The sequence below is a fragment of the Barbatula barbatula genome (genome assembly GCF_947034865.1).
Source record: "Barbatula barbatula genome assembly, chromosome: 1".
Lineage (NCBI taxonomy): Eukaryota > Metazoa > Chordata > Actinopteri > Cypriniformes > Nemacheilidae > Barbatula > Barbatula barbatula.
Window position 1 is genome coordinate 15,261,422 of NC_136766.1, and position 18,970 is coordinate 15,280,391.

Sequence of the window (18,970 nt, forward strand, 5' to 3'; positions counted from 1 at the left end):
CATGCTGAAAATATATCACGAGTTGATGAAAATTAAGTGACTGACATTCTTTTGGTGAATTTATATCGTCATCCTGACAGACCAGAACGGTCCCAATAATCCCAGTGCCTCAGTAATTAAACTGATAGAGATCATAGAGTCTTCATCATAGTATCTGTCAGTCCTGCTGAAAATTACACATGAAAAATGTCTTTCTTTTGTGTGTGTGAGCTGAAGGTTAGAAAGTCATTAGGAAATACGAATAGACTTCATTTAAGCATGGTCACACCCATTAAGAGGAAATATGTGAGAGAGAGAGAGAGAGAGAGAGAGAGAGAGAGAGAGAGAGAGAGAGAGAGAGAGAGAGAGAGAGAGAGAGAGAGAGAGAGAGAGAGAGAGAGAGATAGAGAGAGAGAGAGAGAGAGAGAGAGAGAGAGAGAGAGAGAGAGAGAGAGAGAGAGAGAGAGAGAGAGAGAGAGAGAGAGAGAGAGAGAGAGAGAGAGAGAGTATGAATAACAATAAGCACATCGACGTATTGTATATGACAAATGATTTTACTTTCCATAACAGCCTACCATTTAGGGTTTAAATGCAATAAGGGACCAATAAGGATCACATTAGCATTGATTCTAGTCTACAGTTAAAACTGCGTAGCTGAACTGAAAGTAGTTCACTTCAAATTTTGTCCCTATTGACTTTCCATAGTAGATTTTAATCCTAATATGGAAAATCAATGGGGGCAAATTTTGAAGTGAACTACTCCTTGAAGCTTTTCTGAGCTCTATTAACTAGCATTTAGAGCAAACAAAGACACAACTTTTTGCATTCATACTTATCTATTGTTGCACAAATCGTTTACAGAGAGAAAACAAGAAAAGAGTTGATGTTTGACTGCAGCAGGACACAGAACATAACAGAAAATGTCCTTGGCATTTATTCGCTAGAAGTGTATTTCTTATCTGGAATAATTTATCAGGCATCTTTAAATTAACATTTAACAGAACGCAAGGAAACCCTTTCTCCACAGACTTTTCAAGTACTCATTCACTGCCCTTTAACCACATTCCCAATTAAACTGTTTGTGAAACCTTAAACTAGAAGGATGCTTCAGGTTAACCTGCAGCGTGTGCCCAAAATGATCAGGAGGCGAGTAGGTGTGTGTGGCATGAGCAACAGAACAAGGGAAACCAAATGTATTTTAATCAAAAACTATATATATATATATATATATATATATATATGCGCTGTATATACACAATACAGTTTGTGGATAAAATGATAAAATCTGTAATCTTTAAACTTTTACTCCTGCAGGCTAGCTTGACCCAAACCATGCATAAACAAAACCTCATATCACATCACAATCCGCTTTCCGCCTCCGTAGTGCCGGAGTGAGCCATTGTTTGCAATTCGCAACCTCTCCACTAGACGGCACTACAATCTCCACATTGTTCCTTTAATAGTGCTACTGCAGAAATAATATGAGCTGCAGATCTTAAACCAAAGCATGAAAATACACTGTGCATGCTATACATGAATTCCCAGCTTGGTTTGGCTCTAAAGATTCTGATGAGGTCTCCCAAGAAACAAAAGAAGAAATCCTCATTTGGAACGGAAGGGAAAAAGACCACAAATAAGTCTCTAATAAGTTGGGCTAATAGAAGCAGAAAAAACCCAAGTCTCGGTTCTGAAAATAGTTTAACCACATAAGGCATGCCAGTCATTAGCGGACAAAAAAGACGAGAATTGGAAAAGTGATTTTTGGAGATAAAAAGTGGATGGAAAACACTTTTTTTCCGCAGCACCACATGTTGGCTAGCCAAATCTGATTCATCGCAAAACAGCTATTTAGAAACAACTAAGGGAAGATTAATTTAGACAGACAAGACAAATCATCCCAAGGGCTCACTTCACATGTGCAAACAATTTGCCCATGTAATAGGAGGGACCAAATTAATGTCTGTTAAGAAAATGAACAACGAATGTCTATTTTATGAAATAAACCTTTCAGAGGACTTGACAATGAGAAAAATACAGACAGTATGGACTGGTTTCACAGACAAGATTTAGCTTAAGCCAGGACTAGACCTTAGTGAAATTAGGATATGTAAGGCAAAACCTACTGGTTTGCATCAGAAAAAGTTATTTTCAGTTAAGACAGGTCAAACATTCATAAAACATTTAGTCTGTGACTAGTCTTAAAGATCGGGTATCATGGTATGTCATGCATTGTGACGTCTTTACAATGTTAAACGTGCTGGCTTCTCATGCTTAACATGGTCAACTTGTTAAAAAATGAATTTGACGTATGACGTAGTATTTCTGTCCTTGATACACTCCCCCAGCACCCAATTTGTTTCGGAAAGTATTTTATAATTCTGGATCCCAGTGTTGTCACAGGGATCCTATTCCTTTTATTCTTTCGGAAAAGCAAGGTGAAAGAAAGAAAGAGCCCACCCACGTCCCAATTTACATCCAAAGAATGTTATTGTATTTACATATTAAAACAATAGAGTAGTAACCTAGCTGATGACAAAAAACAAATCTGCCATCTAACAAAAAAGTCCAGAAATGCTTTACAAAACGAGAACATTTATAGAACAGAAAGACAGATCTCTTTGGAGAGCTTGCATAAAATGTTTTGTTATATGGCATAATAGGCCAAAGTTTGTATATAATCTAATGTGTAAGAGCTCTGCAGTGAGTGAGGAAAAAGTTAAGTAGATGATGAGTAGATTCGGTGTGTATGTAAATGAGTGTAGGAGAGCCATTCAGTAGAAACTAAGCTTCGGAAATGCCTGCCCTTTACAATAGCTGATCTCTCTGGCTTTAACTGAACACAACATAACCTGAATCCTGCAAGTCTTGAAAGAGGCTTGCAGCTTAATGAAAACAGAGACAAAAACGTTGCACTACTTGAGTGACTCGTGTTCCTGTAGCACATTTTATAACTAGAATAAGTCACTTTGGATAAAGCATTTACCAAATGCATAAATGTAAATGGAGCCTCAGATGCTAATAATTCAGTGCTGATGCAAAAACTTCAAGGATTTATTTTTGTTAAATGTTATCCTAAAATACGACATAAATTGATATTCCTGATTTTCCACATCAAAGCTGATACATTGGCAACATATTATTTTGTGACTCCTCCATAAAAATATTTAGACTTTACTCCCCCAATTACTCCTTTAATCACCTTTACACATTTGATCTCCTAATTTAACGTTTATATTCTTGTATGATCACACTTTAATCTGGTAATGCGTTAACTTTAATCTCATAATGCAACTACTTTATTCTCGAAACCCTAATATGTCCAAAAACAGCATAATGAATTGAATCTATGACAAGCTGCTAACCAGATTAAAAAAATTATAAAAACCTACTGACTGGAAAATATGATGACTAGAAAATGATGACTCAAGAAAAAGAGTGTAGACTACAACACGTGGTGGTGGTGTCTCTAGACGCATCATTTATCAGATTTGCTATAGGCATGAGGGCAAGAGAACAATTTGCACAGCTAAACGAGAGATTTAGCGCTTTCTCTACCACTCACTATCTCTCTCTCTCAAGATACTTGTCATCAAAAGTGCAGGAGGCCCAAATAAAACTAAATTATCTAGCTCCCCAGAGAAAGTCAAGGAGAAGAAAGAGCTCTGATGTTGATATTATGTTTGGAGTCCAGTCTCTAGTAGCAGAGACTTTAGGAATTTACAGAAGTTGGTACTAGAATTCATTAAGGATTCCTTCTCTTTTAACTCAACAAATGCAGCAAATGAAATGTTAGACACTCACTTTCTCTGTGACTTTCACAATTCGTTTTTCACCTTCATTATAATACTACAAAGGCATGACGCTATATTAAAAACCTCTGTCTACAGTGAACACTAAGGCCCGGTTTCACAGACACAAGTCTTATGGCTAGAATAAAATGAATGTGCGACCTGTCCTAACTGAATATAACTTGCCTAGAAATATCTTAAAATATATCAGTGCCATTGTTTTGTGTCGAGATGCACACCAGTAAGGCACTCGATATCTTTATTCAACTATGGCATAGTCCTGGCTTAAGCTACGCCGTGTCTGTGAAACCAGGCCATGGTGTTTTTCTTCAATTAAAGCAGGTGTGTATGAATGTGTAAACATGCCTTTGTGTGCAATTGTTCCATGTAGGTCAGGGGAGTGAATTTTTTGAGGGAAAACATGACTGACCTCAATAATTATATACGTATTGAGTTGAGTAAAGATAGATTTCAGAAGACATCCAAAAACATTGTGCCACATAACCGCATTCGCAATGCTGTCAAGGTTTCTGGTGACGTATTTCATCGCACTGCAGTCAATCTATTTTGAAGGTCATATTCCATGTCCTATTGTGACTTTAGCATGTTGTAAATACATATCTGGAGCAAACATGACATAAAGTCCAAAAAGCTGCACAGTTCTATCCATTGGGTGTCTATTGGTTGCTTAGCTTAATTGAGGTTACAGCTCTCCAAGCCATAGGACATCTGACATAAAAGCCAGCACTTGCATAATTCACACAGTTCCTGCCTCATTGGCAAAGAGATGCAGCCCTCTGAGGTCCTTAAGTAATTAAAAGCGGCAATGGGACCACAGAGCACAGACTCTTACATCTTCAAATACTAACTCACGAATATTGCTTTGTGATTACAAAATAGAAATCACAAGTCATCACGATGTGGTTGTGTGGAATGGCAAAAAAAACATATTATTAAACCACACGAGAAAGATAAAACTCTTGAAAAACACCTTTATGTAGAAACAAAGATAAACGTGGATGTAAAGCGAATTAAACTGAAAGCGATGAACTGAAGCAGCACGTTTAAATCGTGTATTAGAGATTACTAAAGCGCTTTTATTATACATGCACCGTGAGTTGTTTTTGAAGGCTTGCGAAATGAGTGATGTCTCCTCTAGATACAATTCATTGAACTATCACAAAGACAAGCGAGGGTTTGTTCGGCGTTGCTCTCACTCAAACTGGCATCTCGGTTAACTCTTTTAAATAACTACACTATAGCAGTACATTGTTGACATGATGCTTTTATATCAAGAATGGTCAAGCTTCTAAAGGGCTTGTCGTGGGCAAATACGGTCCTGCTTCAGTGAACTTTTGTCAGGCAGGTGCGTGAAGATGGACAGATGCCGGATCAGCTGTCATTCTGGTTTACGTTACAGGACGGCTTGGTTAAAAGAAAACCATTCGATACTCAGTTTTTGTTTTGTGGGATAATGGCAGTCGTGTATAAGTGCGTTATGCATTTACCTGCGGTCTAAACACCTGCTTCCTACCAACCTATTGTGGTACATCTGTTGTGCTTATTCTTTAGTCTTAAATACATTCGTTTGGTATGTTTGAGAGGAGCAACAACTAATCAACAACTCCCCGTCGTATCAGTTTTCGGGGCCGGAGAGAAATTACAACAAAAGGGAGCACTTACACTGCTATTTTCACCCGTCCAGTGAACCATCGCCTGGTTGTGGGTGGCATCCCCTTTAAGGACGAAAGAGCTGCTGAGTAGAGAGACTTTCTCTGGAGTCGATGCCCTCCGGACTCGGGGAACTCCGCCCGGGTCCCCGCTGTAATCTCCCCGGCTGGGCGCTGGAATAAGCGGTTCATCTCTGCCGATGACATGCCCGCCGTGGCTGTCAAGCTCTAGGTCCCGTTCGGTTCTCCGGTTTATAACGCCGCTGTGACACGAAATCTGTCCGCTCAGTGACATCCACGCGAAAGCGATAAACACAGCTGGGTACAGGTGCGCAAAAACTGCCACGACGCGGGCCATGATGAGCGCCTTCATTTAACACTGTCAAAGCGAGTGCGATGCGAGCGAAAGATGGAATACTCTAATGTAGAGTAGAGAGGGACAGAGACGAGAGAGAGAGAGAGAGAGAGAGAGAGAGGTGGAGAGGGTGGGGGAACCGGAGCGAGAAACAGCGCTCATGTGCTGTGTTTGACAGAGACAGAGGGCGCGATCACTCGTATTCGCCTGCCACCTAGTGACACTTGTTATGAATTAATACTAGCTTGTTTATAGTCTTCCTCGTTATAAAAAGACTAATTGCAAAAGTTTCTAAATAATAATAATAAAACTGCTCATCAATTCAACATAGTTGTCTAAATATCAGTGGCGGCCGGCCAATAGAGGGCGCTAGGGCGCCGCCCCCCTTAAGCACAAAAAAAAAATTAAAACAATTAAAACAAAAATAGTAATAATAATGAGAAAAACATCAGTATGTCAATATTTGTGTGTTTTAAATATGGAATGCACCCAGTAATACATGTAAAATATGATACAAAATCATATTTGCAACCTTTCCTCTGCCTGTCTGACCGCTTCATCAGCTCTGGGGCGATAGAGAAAGCGCCCCAAGGAGGCGGGTCTATGTAGCAGTTAAGCCAATTGCTAATTTAAGATATGAATGTATGACATAAAATTTAGCCAATCAGCGTTCTTAAATAGAATCCAAGAAGGGCGATCATTTTATCGCCCCAAGCCCTGATAAAATAAGGACTGGGCTCTAGGGGCGCCATTTTTACTAAACGACAATGGCGAGCGCGGACGTTACTCCTCCAAGACCCAACCCTAACTCGGTGAAATCTCTCCTCCAAGATCCGTTTGAGAGGAGAACTTTGTCGGAGAAAGTTCGGGTGAAAGAGCTGGGCCCAGATCAACCTGACCTCTCAATCAAACAGCAGGCTAGCGAAAAAGGGAAGCAGTATATGCGCGGCTTCTCCCGTAGCTTCACACACACACACACACACACACACACACACACACACACACACACACACACACACACACACACACACACACACACACACACACACACACACACACACACACACACACACACACACACACACACACACACACACACACACACACACACACACACACACACACACACACACACACACACACACACACACACACACACACACACACACACACACACACACACACACACACACACACACACACACACACACACACACACACACACACACACACACACACACACACACACACACACACACACACACACACACACACACACACACACACACACACACACACACACACACACACACACACACACACACACACACACACACACACACACACACACACACACACACACACACACACACACACACACACACACACACACACACACACACACACACACACACACACACACACACACACACACACACACACACACACACACACACACACACACACACACACACACACACACACACACACACACACACACACACACACACACACACACACACACACACACACACACACACACACACACACACACACACACACACACACACACACACACACACACACACACACACACACACACACACACACACACACACACACACACACACACACACACACACACACACACACACACACACACACACACACACACACACACACACACACACACACACACACACACACACACACACACACACACACACACACACACACACACACACACACACACACACACACACACACACACACACACACACACACACACACACACACACACACACACACACACACACACACACACACACACACACACACACACACACACACACACACACACACACACACACACACACACACACACACACACACACACACACACACACACACACACACACACACACACACACACACACACACACACACACACACACACACACACACACACACACACACACACACACACACACACACACACACACACACACACACACACACACACACACACACACACACACACACACACACACACACACACACACACACACACACACACACACACACACACACACACACACACACACACACACACACACACACACACACAAACACACACACACACACACGTTTCTTTGTATATAGTTGACCTTAGCATAAAAATCATTGAGTTATATATGGTACTCTAAAAAATGTTAATAGTGTGTTTGCTAATATTACTGTATATATGTTTTGTATCAATTAATTGTTGCAGTTCTGGAGCACATTAACAATTAGTTACATTTAGTTTGATCATAAAATACTTTATGCTATTCTTCCAGTCAAAGGTTTGAGTTCAGCCACTTGATATCCATTTCTATATTATACATCCTTTATACAGTGTAAGAATTCCTATAAACTTTATAATAATTTAATGTTATTGTCCACTTTCCACTCTGTTCTGACAGCATGCATATTGTGTTGCCTATTTACTACCAATGGCACCAACAGCCTTTCCAAAAGATGTTACTTATATGTAGAAATAGTCAATTGTTTACAAGTTCAGTTTAAATGCAAATAAAAGGCTTGTGTTTGTGCATCATGATGTTTATGTTTTTGTGTACGAATGCCTCAACTTTTTAATATTGGCATTAAATAATTACTGACTATTTCACTGAGCACTGCTGTCCTGCAGTTTGTGTTAAATTTTATTGCGATGGTTACGGAAACAAAAAAGTATGGCACAGCCCCACCGAGAATATTTTTCACCAGCCGCCACTGCTAAATATAGAATTGAGTAAACTGGTAAGAGCATTTGTGTCCTTTGTTGTATAAAGAGCTCAGTCCTCAAAATCTGTCAAAATTATGTTCCACATAAAAAATAAACAGCTTCCTCAACAGGATTTGGATACGCATAAAGCACATATACATATCAACATATCAAGTAAATTACTTCAACATCAGTATCGATACAGTGATTTGATACTGAGAATTTTTTTTTATGATTATTCAAATTCAATCCTTAAAGAAACTGTAGTAACAGCTTGTCAATGAGGTGAAGACTATTAGATCATTCAACAATAAGAGCTTTTTTAATGGATACATATTGTAAATTAACCTTCTATAACTCAGGTCACGATGGAGGGGGAACACTGTCTTTGTGGCATTTTATGAAATATAGATATTTATTATAAATGTTGTGCAATCAAACAACAGAAAAATAAGGCCACCAACCAAAAAAAAAATCGATGTTTCAGCATTGTATGATTGAATATGTTTTTGGTTGAATTAAAATACTAAGTTTGCAATTAGGTCTTTATTTGTGGTGCCACAGATGGATGCACGCTTAAATAAAAAAACACTATTCTATTACATGGACACGTTTAAACAAACTGTAATGAATCGGACGCTGAGGCAGACTCCATGTGCAGAGGTTTATTGTAATCCCATGTGAACAAACTAGAATCAACAGGCAGCTGCACAATCTTGAATCAGGCGGTGGTAAAAACTCCAATGTGATCATGACAAAGACAGAGTAAGGTTCAGTAGCATAGCTCGACAAACAATACTTTGCAAAATCCTGCTAGCCTGGCCATGCTTAAATGTTTAACAAACAGGAAGTAATCAATGAAGCAGATGGCGTGGCAGAAAGTCAGAACTCGGGAGAGGGCTCCCTCTGCTGGCGTGACATTACAGAATCCCCCTTCCTAGGAGCTCCATGAGGACGCCCCCGTGGTCGCGGTGATGGACGATCGGGTCTGGTTAGATGAAAGTCCCTGATAAGTGATGGATCCAAGATGTCATGGTATGCTACCCAAGATCTCTCTTCTGGACCGTACCCCTCCCAGTCCACCAAATATTGGAGCTGACCCCCCTCCTTCTTGAGTCCAACAACTTTACCGCATAAGCAGGGGATCCGCCAATGTCCAGCGGTGGAGGTGGCTCCGGGTTCTCAATATTGGGGTCAGCACCAGGATGGACCGGTTTAAGGAGGGAAACATGCAATAATTAATGGGAAGCTCCAACTGATATGTGACCTCATTTATCTGTCTTATGATTTTTAATGGATCATTTATCTGTCTAGCTTGGGCTCATTTTCTTACTAGGTAGCCGCAACTTAAGATCCTGTGTGGAGAGCAAGACCCTTTGTCCCGGAAGGTAGGGAGGGTGCGGACGACGTCGTCTATTGGCCTGGAACTCCTGGATCCTGACCACCCTTTGCAAACGTACACGTGAAGTGTTCCACACCTCCTCGCTTCGACGCATCCAGTCATCAACTGCAGGTACCATAGATGGTTCTCCCGACCATGGAAACACGGGGGGCTGGTAGCCAAGCACGCATTGAAAGAGAGTAATGCCAGTGGAAGAATGATATCCTGAGGTTAGGCTTACATTAATGTCTAATTGACCACAGAAAGCTCTCCATACTTGAGGTGAATTGTGCTCCTCTATCAGAAACAATGTCCTCGGGTATGCCATAAACTCTGAAGACATGTTGGAACAGAGCTTGTGCAGCTTCCATGGCAGTGGGTAGACCCTTTATGGGAATAAGCCGACAGGATTTGGAGAAGCCGTCAATGATAACTAAGATTGTCGTGAATTCATTTGATGAAGGGAGATCGGTAACAAAGTCTATTGACAGATGTGACCAAGGACGTTGAGGAATGGGTAAAGGCTGTAACAAACCAGAGGGTAAATGCTTGGGTGTTTTTGACTGAGCGCAGATCAAGCAGGACTTGAAATAAATGGCCACATCCATAACCATAGATGGCCACCAGAAAGAATTCTGTGTAAGATAAAGAGTCCTTGAGATACCCGGATGACCAGAACAGAGGGCTGTATGGACCCATTGAATGACTCTTGCACAAAGATTTGTGGGAACGTATTGCTTATTAGGGGGACAATCTTGTGGAATAGGTTCATTCTGTAGCTCAGCTTGAATTTCCTCCATCAAATCCCATGTAATGGGTGCAATGATCACGGAAGGTGGTAAAATGAATTCTGGAGTGGATTCTGCCTGGGGGTGATCATGTCGCCTGGATAGAGCATCAGCTTTTCTGTTCTTACTGCTGGGTCTGTACATCACGGTAAATTGAAATCTTGGAGAAAAAAAAAAGTGACCAGCGTGCTTGTCGTGAATTAAGCCTTTTGGCACTCCTGACGTATTCCAGATTTTTATGGTCTGTTATAACTTGGAATGGGTGCACGGAACCCTCCAACCAATGTCTCCATTCCTCTATAGCGGCCTTCATAGATAGAAGTTCCTTGTTGCCGACATCAGAGTTACGTTCTGCGTCCGTGAGCTTTCTTGAAAAGTATGCGCAAGGGTAGAGCTTGCCTGGTTGTCCATGGCGTTGAGATAGTACCGCACCAATTCCATTGTTTGAAGCGTCAACCTCTACTATAAACTGTAGGTTAGGATCTGGATGTTTGAGGATGGGTGCAGTCGTGAAACTGTCCTTGAGCCTACTGAAGGCCTGTGTTGCATTTTCAGTCCAACTCAATCTTGAAGGTTTACCTCTCAGCAAGGATGTCAGAGGGGCAGCCATAATACTATAATTCCGGATAAAGCATCGATAGAAGTTAGCAAATCCTAAAAAACGCTGAAGCTCCTTGACTGTGGTTGGTTGAGGCCATTCAATGACTGCTGTAATCTTTGAATTGTCCATCTCTATACCTTGATTGCTGATGTTATATCCAAGGAAGGAGGTTTGTTTAACATGAAACTCACATTTCCCCACCTTTACATAAAGTTGATTCTGTAATAGTCTGGATAGCACCGCCTTGACATGATCTTGATGTTCAATTTCAGACTTGGAATAAATTAGGATATCGTCAATATATGCAACTACGTACTTGTTCAGAATGTCCTTGAAGATCTCATTACTGAAAGATTGAAAGACTGCTTGTGCATTGACAAGACCAAATGGCATGACCTGGTATTCGTAGTGACCCCTAGTGGTCAGAAATGCTGTTTTCCACTCGTCCCCCTCCTTGATTCTGATGAGATTGTAGGTGCTTCTAAGGTCCAACTTGGTGTAAATTGTCACCTCTCTGAGCTGTTCAAGGGTAGAAGGTACTTAAGGTAATGGATAACTGAATTTAACAGTCACATCAACAGTTCAAACCTCTGTAATCAATGCATGGTCGTAGTCCTCCCTTTTCCACAACAAAAAAACCTGCCGCCGCAGGAGAGGTAGAATGTTGAATGAAACCAGAATTGAGAGCTTCTTCAATGTAATCCTCCATAGCCTGAGATTCTGGTCATGATAAAGGATAAACCTTACTTTTGGGAGGCATCGCATTGGATAAGAGGTCAATAGCACAATCCCAAGGACGATGGGGTGGAAGAATAGTCGCTTTAGTCTTACTAAAGACTTCGTGAAATTCTTGATAACAGGGTGGAATAGAGATAGAAGAGGAATTCGGGCCTTCTATACTTGTAGTGCAACAGGGCTTGGTAACCATGGTGCTTAGACAGTGAGTAAGACAGAATTGTGACCATTGCGTAATTTCACCTTGATGCCAAGAAATGATAGGATTGTGCATGAATAACCATGGGTATCCTAGGATGATTTCATGGCGTGGGGAGTCAATTACATGGAATGAAATAGCTTCCGAATGAGAAGATCGTACTTGTAGTTGCACGGGTAGAGTTTGTTGGATGATGCCATTTCCAATGGGCCTATCGTTTATAGCGTTGATCTTGAGTGGTGGATCACAGGGTTGTGTGGAGACGTTGAATTTCTTGACGATGTCTTGATGAATTGAATTAAATTCAATGCAGATCCGGAATCAATCAACGCTGTGGAATCAAAACAGTTACCTTCAGTGGTAATCTTGACACAGATGGTGAGGAATTTAGTAGCAAGAAGAGTCATCTGGTCAAAACTCACCCGGCTAGCATATGACGTAGTCCTCCGGGCTTTATGTGGACATACCGCATTCATATGGCCTGCTTCTCCACAATAAAAACATAAATTGTGCATTAGCCGTCGTGATTTCTCTTGCATAGAGAGCTTGGTAATTCCTTATTGCATTGGTTCAGGGCAGGATTGAGCATAAGGTAGAACTGGGTCGGATATTTGGAAAGATTGGCTTATCGGAGTGGTTCTCTGTGAAGGTGATTTTGACTTGGCAGGACTTTTGCGCATGAAATTATCAATCTTGATAGCTAGTGTTGTATACTCAGAAAATGATAGGTTCTCCTTTGCATGCGAGTTCAGCTTGTAAATCAACATGTAAACTTCGTTGAAACATAGCCTTGAGTGCAACATCATTACAACCACTCTGAGCAGCAATCGTTCTGAAATCAATAGTAAAGTCGGCGGCAGATCGGCGTCCTTGGTTAAATTGTAGTAGTTGTGTAGAAACATCCATGCCTCCAGCAGGATATTCAAATACTTCTCTGATTTGTTGAATAAAATATGCATATGATCTCTGAATTCTGCCCAAACCGCTGAAGCCCAATCAATACCCTTACCAGATAATAGGGACATTAAAAAAGCAAATTTCTTCTCATCAGAGTCAAACTCCTCCTTTTGATGTCTGAAAAAGATTTCCACTTGCCGGAGAAACCCCTTACATCGCTCGGCTGATCCATCAAATTTATCGGGAAAAGCAAAGCTTACTTTCTCAGGTGCAGGAGGTGGTAACGAGTGGAGATATTGCGAGAGGTATTCGTTAGCAGCCTGCATCTTGCCCAACTGGTCTTGATCAGGCCAGAGTTGCTTGTAAATTAGCTACTTCTGCTGGAGTCATTGTAGGCGAAGTATTATGTAATGAATCGGATGCTGAGGCAGACTCCATGTGCAGAGGTTTATTGTAATCCCACGAGAACATACTAGAATCAACAGGCAGCTGCACAATCTTGAAACAGGCGGTGGAGTGAAACTCCAATGTGATCATGACAAAGACAGAGTAAGGTTCAGTAGCATAGCTCGACAAACAATACTTTGCAAAATCCTGCTAGCCTGGCCATGCTTAAATGTTTAACAAGCAGGAAGTAATCAATGAAGCAGATGGCGTGGCACAAAGTCAGAACTCGGGAGAGGGCTCCCTCTGCTGGCGTGACGTTACACAAAAAAATGTAGAGACCACTCTAACTTAAAACAGTAGATGAACAAGATGGCTAGCCACAAAGTCAAAATGTATAATAGTAAAATAAATAACACACCACAAACTCACCTTAACATTAAGCTGAGTTTACTATGACATAATCACAAGAAAAGTAACATTAGCAATATGCAATTCTATGTAAACTAAAAACCGACTAACTAATCTTTCCTCTTCCAGTTTCCCAAAAATAGTATGGGTTGCCTTGGGAACATGCAAAATGATTGACAGGCAGGATCTTGACACATTCAGATCACAAGACAAATTCACCTGCAGGGACATACCTGACAGGAGTTTCCAACCCATAAACAAACACATTCAGAAAACTTTATAAAAATAAAAAACAAAGTATCAGAAACAGATAAGTCATTGGTAAAGCTTTTTAGTGATACTGTATGTACTTGACATATTAAACAAACCTCAGTTAAAAGGCATAAAAACCCAAAGACTACAGAATAAAGACTGCTTGTACAAATACATCTTTTGAATATGTATTTCATTTAAAAATAAATTGGCAGAGGCTGGTAAATCTGCACCTCCTGTACTGGCAGAGGCCAGTTCATTGAACATTATAAAATTCTAATGGTTGAAATGTACACTTGCCATCACTACAATATTTATTAAACACATAACACAAAAAGAGTTGAGCATGAGTAACTGTGGCAGGGGGCAGTCATGTTTAGAATTAATTTGGTAGGGAAGTCACTAAGTAATGGTAATGCTGCTCCTTGTGTGAAATAGCTCCTAGAGAACTCATAGAGTTATTCTGCCTTTTGTGAGGGACTAGCTAGTAAACACATCATTCATATTTGCATGAATTTGCTCATAAATAAGAAGTGTTTCCGAAACCTTGGATGTCCAAATTTGCTGTTTTTCATGGAATGGAAAAACCCTGTCCTTTTAGAAATGTTGATATACTATGTTAGTAAGCTCTTTCTAATACTTTTTACTTGTAAAAAGTTTATGCAATTTCCAGAGATAAACATAAAGGGTGACTAAAACAATGATTTATGGCAAACAATGTGAAATATGGAGATACAAGGTTTTAGAACAACAGCAGCAATATCACTTGCACTGTAGAATATTGATCAATTGGTTTGTTCATGTGTTGTGTTATGTTAATGCTTGAGACTAAAGTTTGGTTTCCTACATTCCCTGGAATGCACCTGTATTAATCAGTTCTATTAGTCATGGAAACACATTATTTGGACAATCAATATTAAATATAAACATTTATTATGCATGTTTTAGTCATTATATGCTGTTATTGGGCCTAGCCTACTCTCCAAATGACAGACTTTCTTTCTTCTGCAAAACTCAGGGAAGATATTTTGAAAAATGTGGGTAAGCAAAAACTTGGGGACCATCATTTTTCAAAATATCTTCTTTTGTGTTCTGCAGAAGAATGTCATGCATGTTTGAAATGACAAGAGGTTGAGTACATTTTTACGATAACTACTGGCCTAAATTGAAAAACTATAATTGTTCTCATCCGTCATGCTTTAAAACTTTAGAGAAAGTCATTTTGATTTGTGCTAACTAAACAAAAATAAATGACCCGCAATTTTCCTTTGATGGCTTTGCTATTGTAGGGATTTCGATTACACACGTCAGTAACGTCTGGCATATTTGTCTGGGCTACTTAATTACGTACCAAACAACGTTTACTTGGCGACCTCTTTCGTGTCTACCTTAAACATTCATGTCTTTCGTAAGACCCAGTTGAGTTTTAGATCGATTCAGCGTACCTCGAGTTTACAGGTGCACGTTTCGTAATATGAAGAATCAAAAACGACAATCGGCGGTGTGTTTTAAATGTGTGTACGTGCCCGAATGAAAACGCAGACTTCGAATGATGTAAGGCACAGTGTAGTTGAGTAAGGAACCTGTGATAACCTTCACTTGGCAAAGGATAGACACCGACCTTATTACGTGTGCAATGCTTCGACCTTCCTCTCAACCAAACTACAGAATGACGTTTGTGTAAGTCACAGCCGGATTGGTGGTTTCAGATGATGGCGTAAGATCAGAGGCGTTCATTGGCTGAATGTATCAGCTCTCGGCGCAGCGCCGTCGCGTTTCAGCGTGGACTGTCAGTGAAGATGGCGAACTGGTGTGTACGTGCGGTCAGACAGAGTTATTCTGTATTAGCATCCCCTACACTTGTAAGGTAGGTTCTCAAAAAAAGTGTTATTAAAAGTGTGGCTTCTATGCTGTGGTACCTATTTTGATTCTATGACCATTCATAATGTTTTGTTGTGGTATTAGGCAGTCGAATCAATGATTCGTGCTGATTTCGAATGGGCCCTCCAATGACACATTTGATAACAGTTTTTGTGACTGTTGCGTTACTTTATGATACATTTGTTCAACTGAGTTTGGTTATTTGCTGTTGAAAACAGGTTTGAGCTTGACTTTTCTCTAATCCCATTACATATCCTCCAGGTGTTATAAAGTCTTTTTACTGTAAATATGTCTGTGTACACACTGCCATAATGTGTGTTAGTAATAAAGCGTTCATAGATATTTGGAATGACGTTTTTTGGGAATGTCTTTCAAATGTGTAGAAGCTTGAGCAAGGTAATTTTCAGCACGTGCTACTAACACTCTGAAGAACTCATAACATACTGTTGGATCTTATTAAAGAGTGGACTACTTATTAAGCAGTCATTTACACAATATCTACTATATTAAGTCCAATTCAATCATATTTTTATCATATATTTATTTGGTAACTTGTCTTGCAGTTCAGTAGACAGCAGCAAACACAACACTTTATCTTACATTGATTCCTAGCATGCTCCCTGTGCATTGATGGTCTTATGTTTCTGGTCCTCAGGGCTGCCCCACGCCTCCTTTGCACCGCAGCCCAACAGAAGAGGTCAGGGACTGGTGCTGAAGATGAGAATGGTTCTCACAAGCCGGATCCCAGTGCAAAAGAGAAAGCCCTAACGGAAGAAAAGACGCAGCTGGAAGGACAGCTAAAGGATGTCACGGTATTACAGTTTATACATCCCTTGCACAGCCTGACATTGTGTTATTCCCTTACTGCAAGTTTTCCTTTTTAATTTCCCCAGGCACCTCGTGAACACTGAAATCCATTTTTATTCATATATGTGTTTAAACAATTGGCCGTGCTTTAAATGAAAGCACCATGGTCATGTTTATTAAAATATGTTATCCTTGACATGCATCATTTTAACTTGAAAGACCTTGTATGTTTTATCGTGGTTTTCTGTTTTCCTTTGCCTGAATGTCCAGCTGGTCTGGTTCTTGCATGTAATTTATTATGTTTTTGCTGCTGCAGGACAAATACAAGCGGGCGCTAGCAGATACCGAGAACCTAAGGCAGAGGAGTCAAAAGATGGTTGAGGATGCTAAACTATTTGGTAAGCTTCCATTTTAAATGAGTTGCGTTTTGTACGCAGAAGCAGGGGTATAAATGCAATAAAGCATTCGTGGTTGTGCGATATTGTACACAAATTTATAGCCATAAAGAAGATGTAAGCATCTGCGTCACTTTAGCTGTGATTCAATTTACAATATAGCATAGCTCTAGTATCATATTGCTTAAATGCAAGACAATTTAAGCCTATTAAAAACTTTTCACAATGTTTTTCTCCTCTTTTCACAGGAGTCCAGGGTTTCTGCAAAGATCTCTTGGAGGTGGCAGACATTTTGGAGAAGGCAACAGAAAGTGTACCAAAAGAAGAAATAACCGCTGCAAATCCTCATCTGAAAAACCTGTATGATGGCCTTGTAATGACTGAGGTTCAGATTCAAAAAGTCTTCAACAAACATGGACTAGTAAAGCTTAACCCCGATGGTCAGAAATTTGATCCTTATGAGCATGAGGCTGTCTTTCACGCACCTGTGGAGGGCAAGGAGCCGGGTACCATAGCCATAGTTACCAAGGTGGGCTACAAGCTGCATGGCCGCACACTCCGGCCAGCTCTGGTGGCTGTGGTCAAAGCCCCTTAACTGGTTGTATACACTATGGTTGATGAGTTTATTCCTAGATGACAGATCAGCTCTTGTTAGCTGGTCTAAGTTCTACTTTTGTTTTGTTATGGGGCCTCTGAGAGGCAAAATCCAATATACTCGCAACTTACTCATGTTAATTATGAATATATAAAAAATACATATGTTAAGAGCTTAGTGTATGTGGGAAAAGATGCACCTAGTTTAAAAACACTGCAGCTTATTAAACTGTGTATCCTTCATATACCCGTTTGCTCATAAAATAAATAAAATAAAATACACCAGTTGTAATGCAGACCACTTATGGTTGCGCACCACCATGTATCCTGTCATCTATGGAGACTGTTCAAAGGTTGCAGTTGTTTTTCTGAGAAAATAATTGGTCTTTTTTTCTTAACTGAATTGGTAAAAACATTTGATCCTAAACCAAGTGTTGTAACCAATATGTAATAATTTGCTTGAGTAGCAGTTGCACCTGCTAGTTTATATAACCACATCCTAATCAACAATAAAATTTTAATAACTACTAATGTCAATAAACATTTTCTGTGACATGACAGTAAAAAACATTGTTGAAGTGGATGTCATATGAAATATCGGTTGTGATGTGAAAGCGCTGATGAATAAGTATTTAGTGAAGTATTACATTCAATTTTAAGGTAACAGACAGACAACTTTTTCAATGTCAAACCTTGTACCTCTTTTCATCTGCAGCTCTTATTTGACCAATTTCAAACCTCAGCAATGTGATTCACCATGTGCTGTTGATTTTAACAGTTGTACGTCTTTACCAAACAAAGATGATTTTTCCTATTCAATAAACAATTGCTTTTTACTATTTCTGCTTAATGTGCAGAGAAAATGATAAGCTATTCTTAGTTTGATTTTTTCCTACTGTAAATATTGTGGCTTTGTTAAAACATGGCCAAGTGACACTGTTTTAACCAAATGTTTTGGATCTAGAGCTGTATTCTTGACCAGTGGCAGGCACGGAGTATTCATTGAACCAGCCATTTCACATTTCTTCTTAAGTCATGCAGGGGTGCAGAAACTGTATTTGAGGTATAATGACAATGGGAAACTAT

At 40.2% G+C, this 18,970-nt stretch overlaps 2 protein-coding genes across 2 annotated transcripts in view; one reads left to right on the forward strand and one right to left on the reverse strand.

Annotated features, from left to right (window-relative positions):
- sorcs2 (sortilin-related VPS10 domain containing receptor 2) overlaps positions 1 to 5,845 on the reverse strand; it is a 150,020-nt gene extending 144,175 nt beyond the window's left edge. The window contains exon 1 of the mRNA XM_079447231.1: positions 5,451 to 5,845. Coding sequence (XP_079303357.1) covers positions 5,451 to 5,810 — 360 coding nt within the window. The 5' untranslated portion in view covers positions 5,811 to 5,845. The remainder of the gene's footprint in view (positions 1 to 5,450) is intronic.
- A 9,662-nt stretch (positions 5,846 to 15,507) lies between these two features.
- On the forward strand, positions 15,508 to 18,968 carry grpel1 (GrpE-like 1, mitochondrial). Its single transcript, XM_079462944.1, has 4 exons — positions 15,508 to 16,074; positions 16,744 to 16,900; positions 17,212 to 17,293; positions 17,539 to 18,968. Exons 1-4 carry the CDS (start codon positions 16,007 to 16,009, stop codon positions 17,883 to 17,885), a joined length of 654 nt encoding a protein of 217 aa, XP_079319070.1. The 5' UTR covers positions 15,508 to 16,006; the 3' UTR covers positions 17,886 to 18,968.
- Positions 18,969 to 18,970: the final 2 nt, after the last annotated feature.

Coding starts and splice junctions, on each gene's coding strand:
- grpel1 (XM_079462944.1), top strand. CDS start 16,007: ATGGCGAACTGGTGTGTACGTGCGGTCAGACAGAGTTATTCTGTATTA. Junction 16,901..17,211: donor GACAGCTAAAGGATGTCACG/GTATTACAGTTT, acceptor TTGCTGCTGCAG/GACAAATACAAGCGGGCGCT. Junction 17,294..17,538: donor TGAGGATGCTAAACTATTTG/GTAAGCTTCCAT, acceptor CTCTTTTCACAG/GAGTCCAGGGTTTCTGCAAA.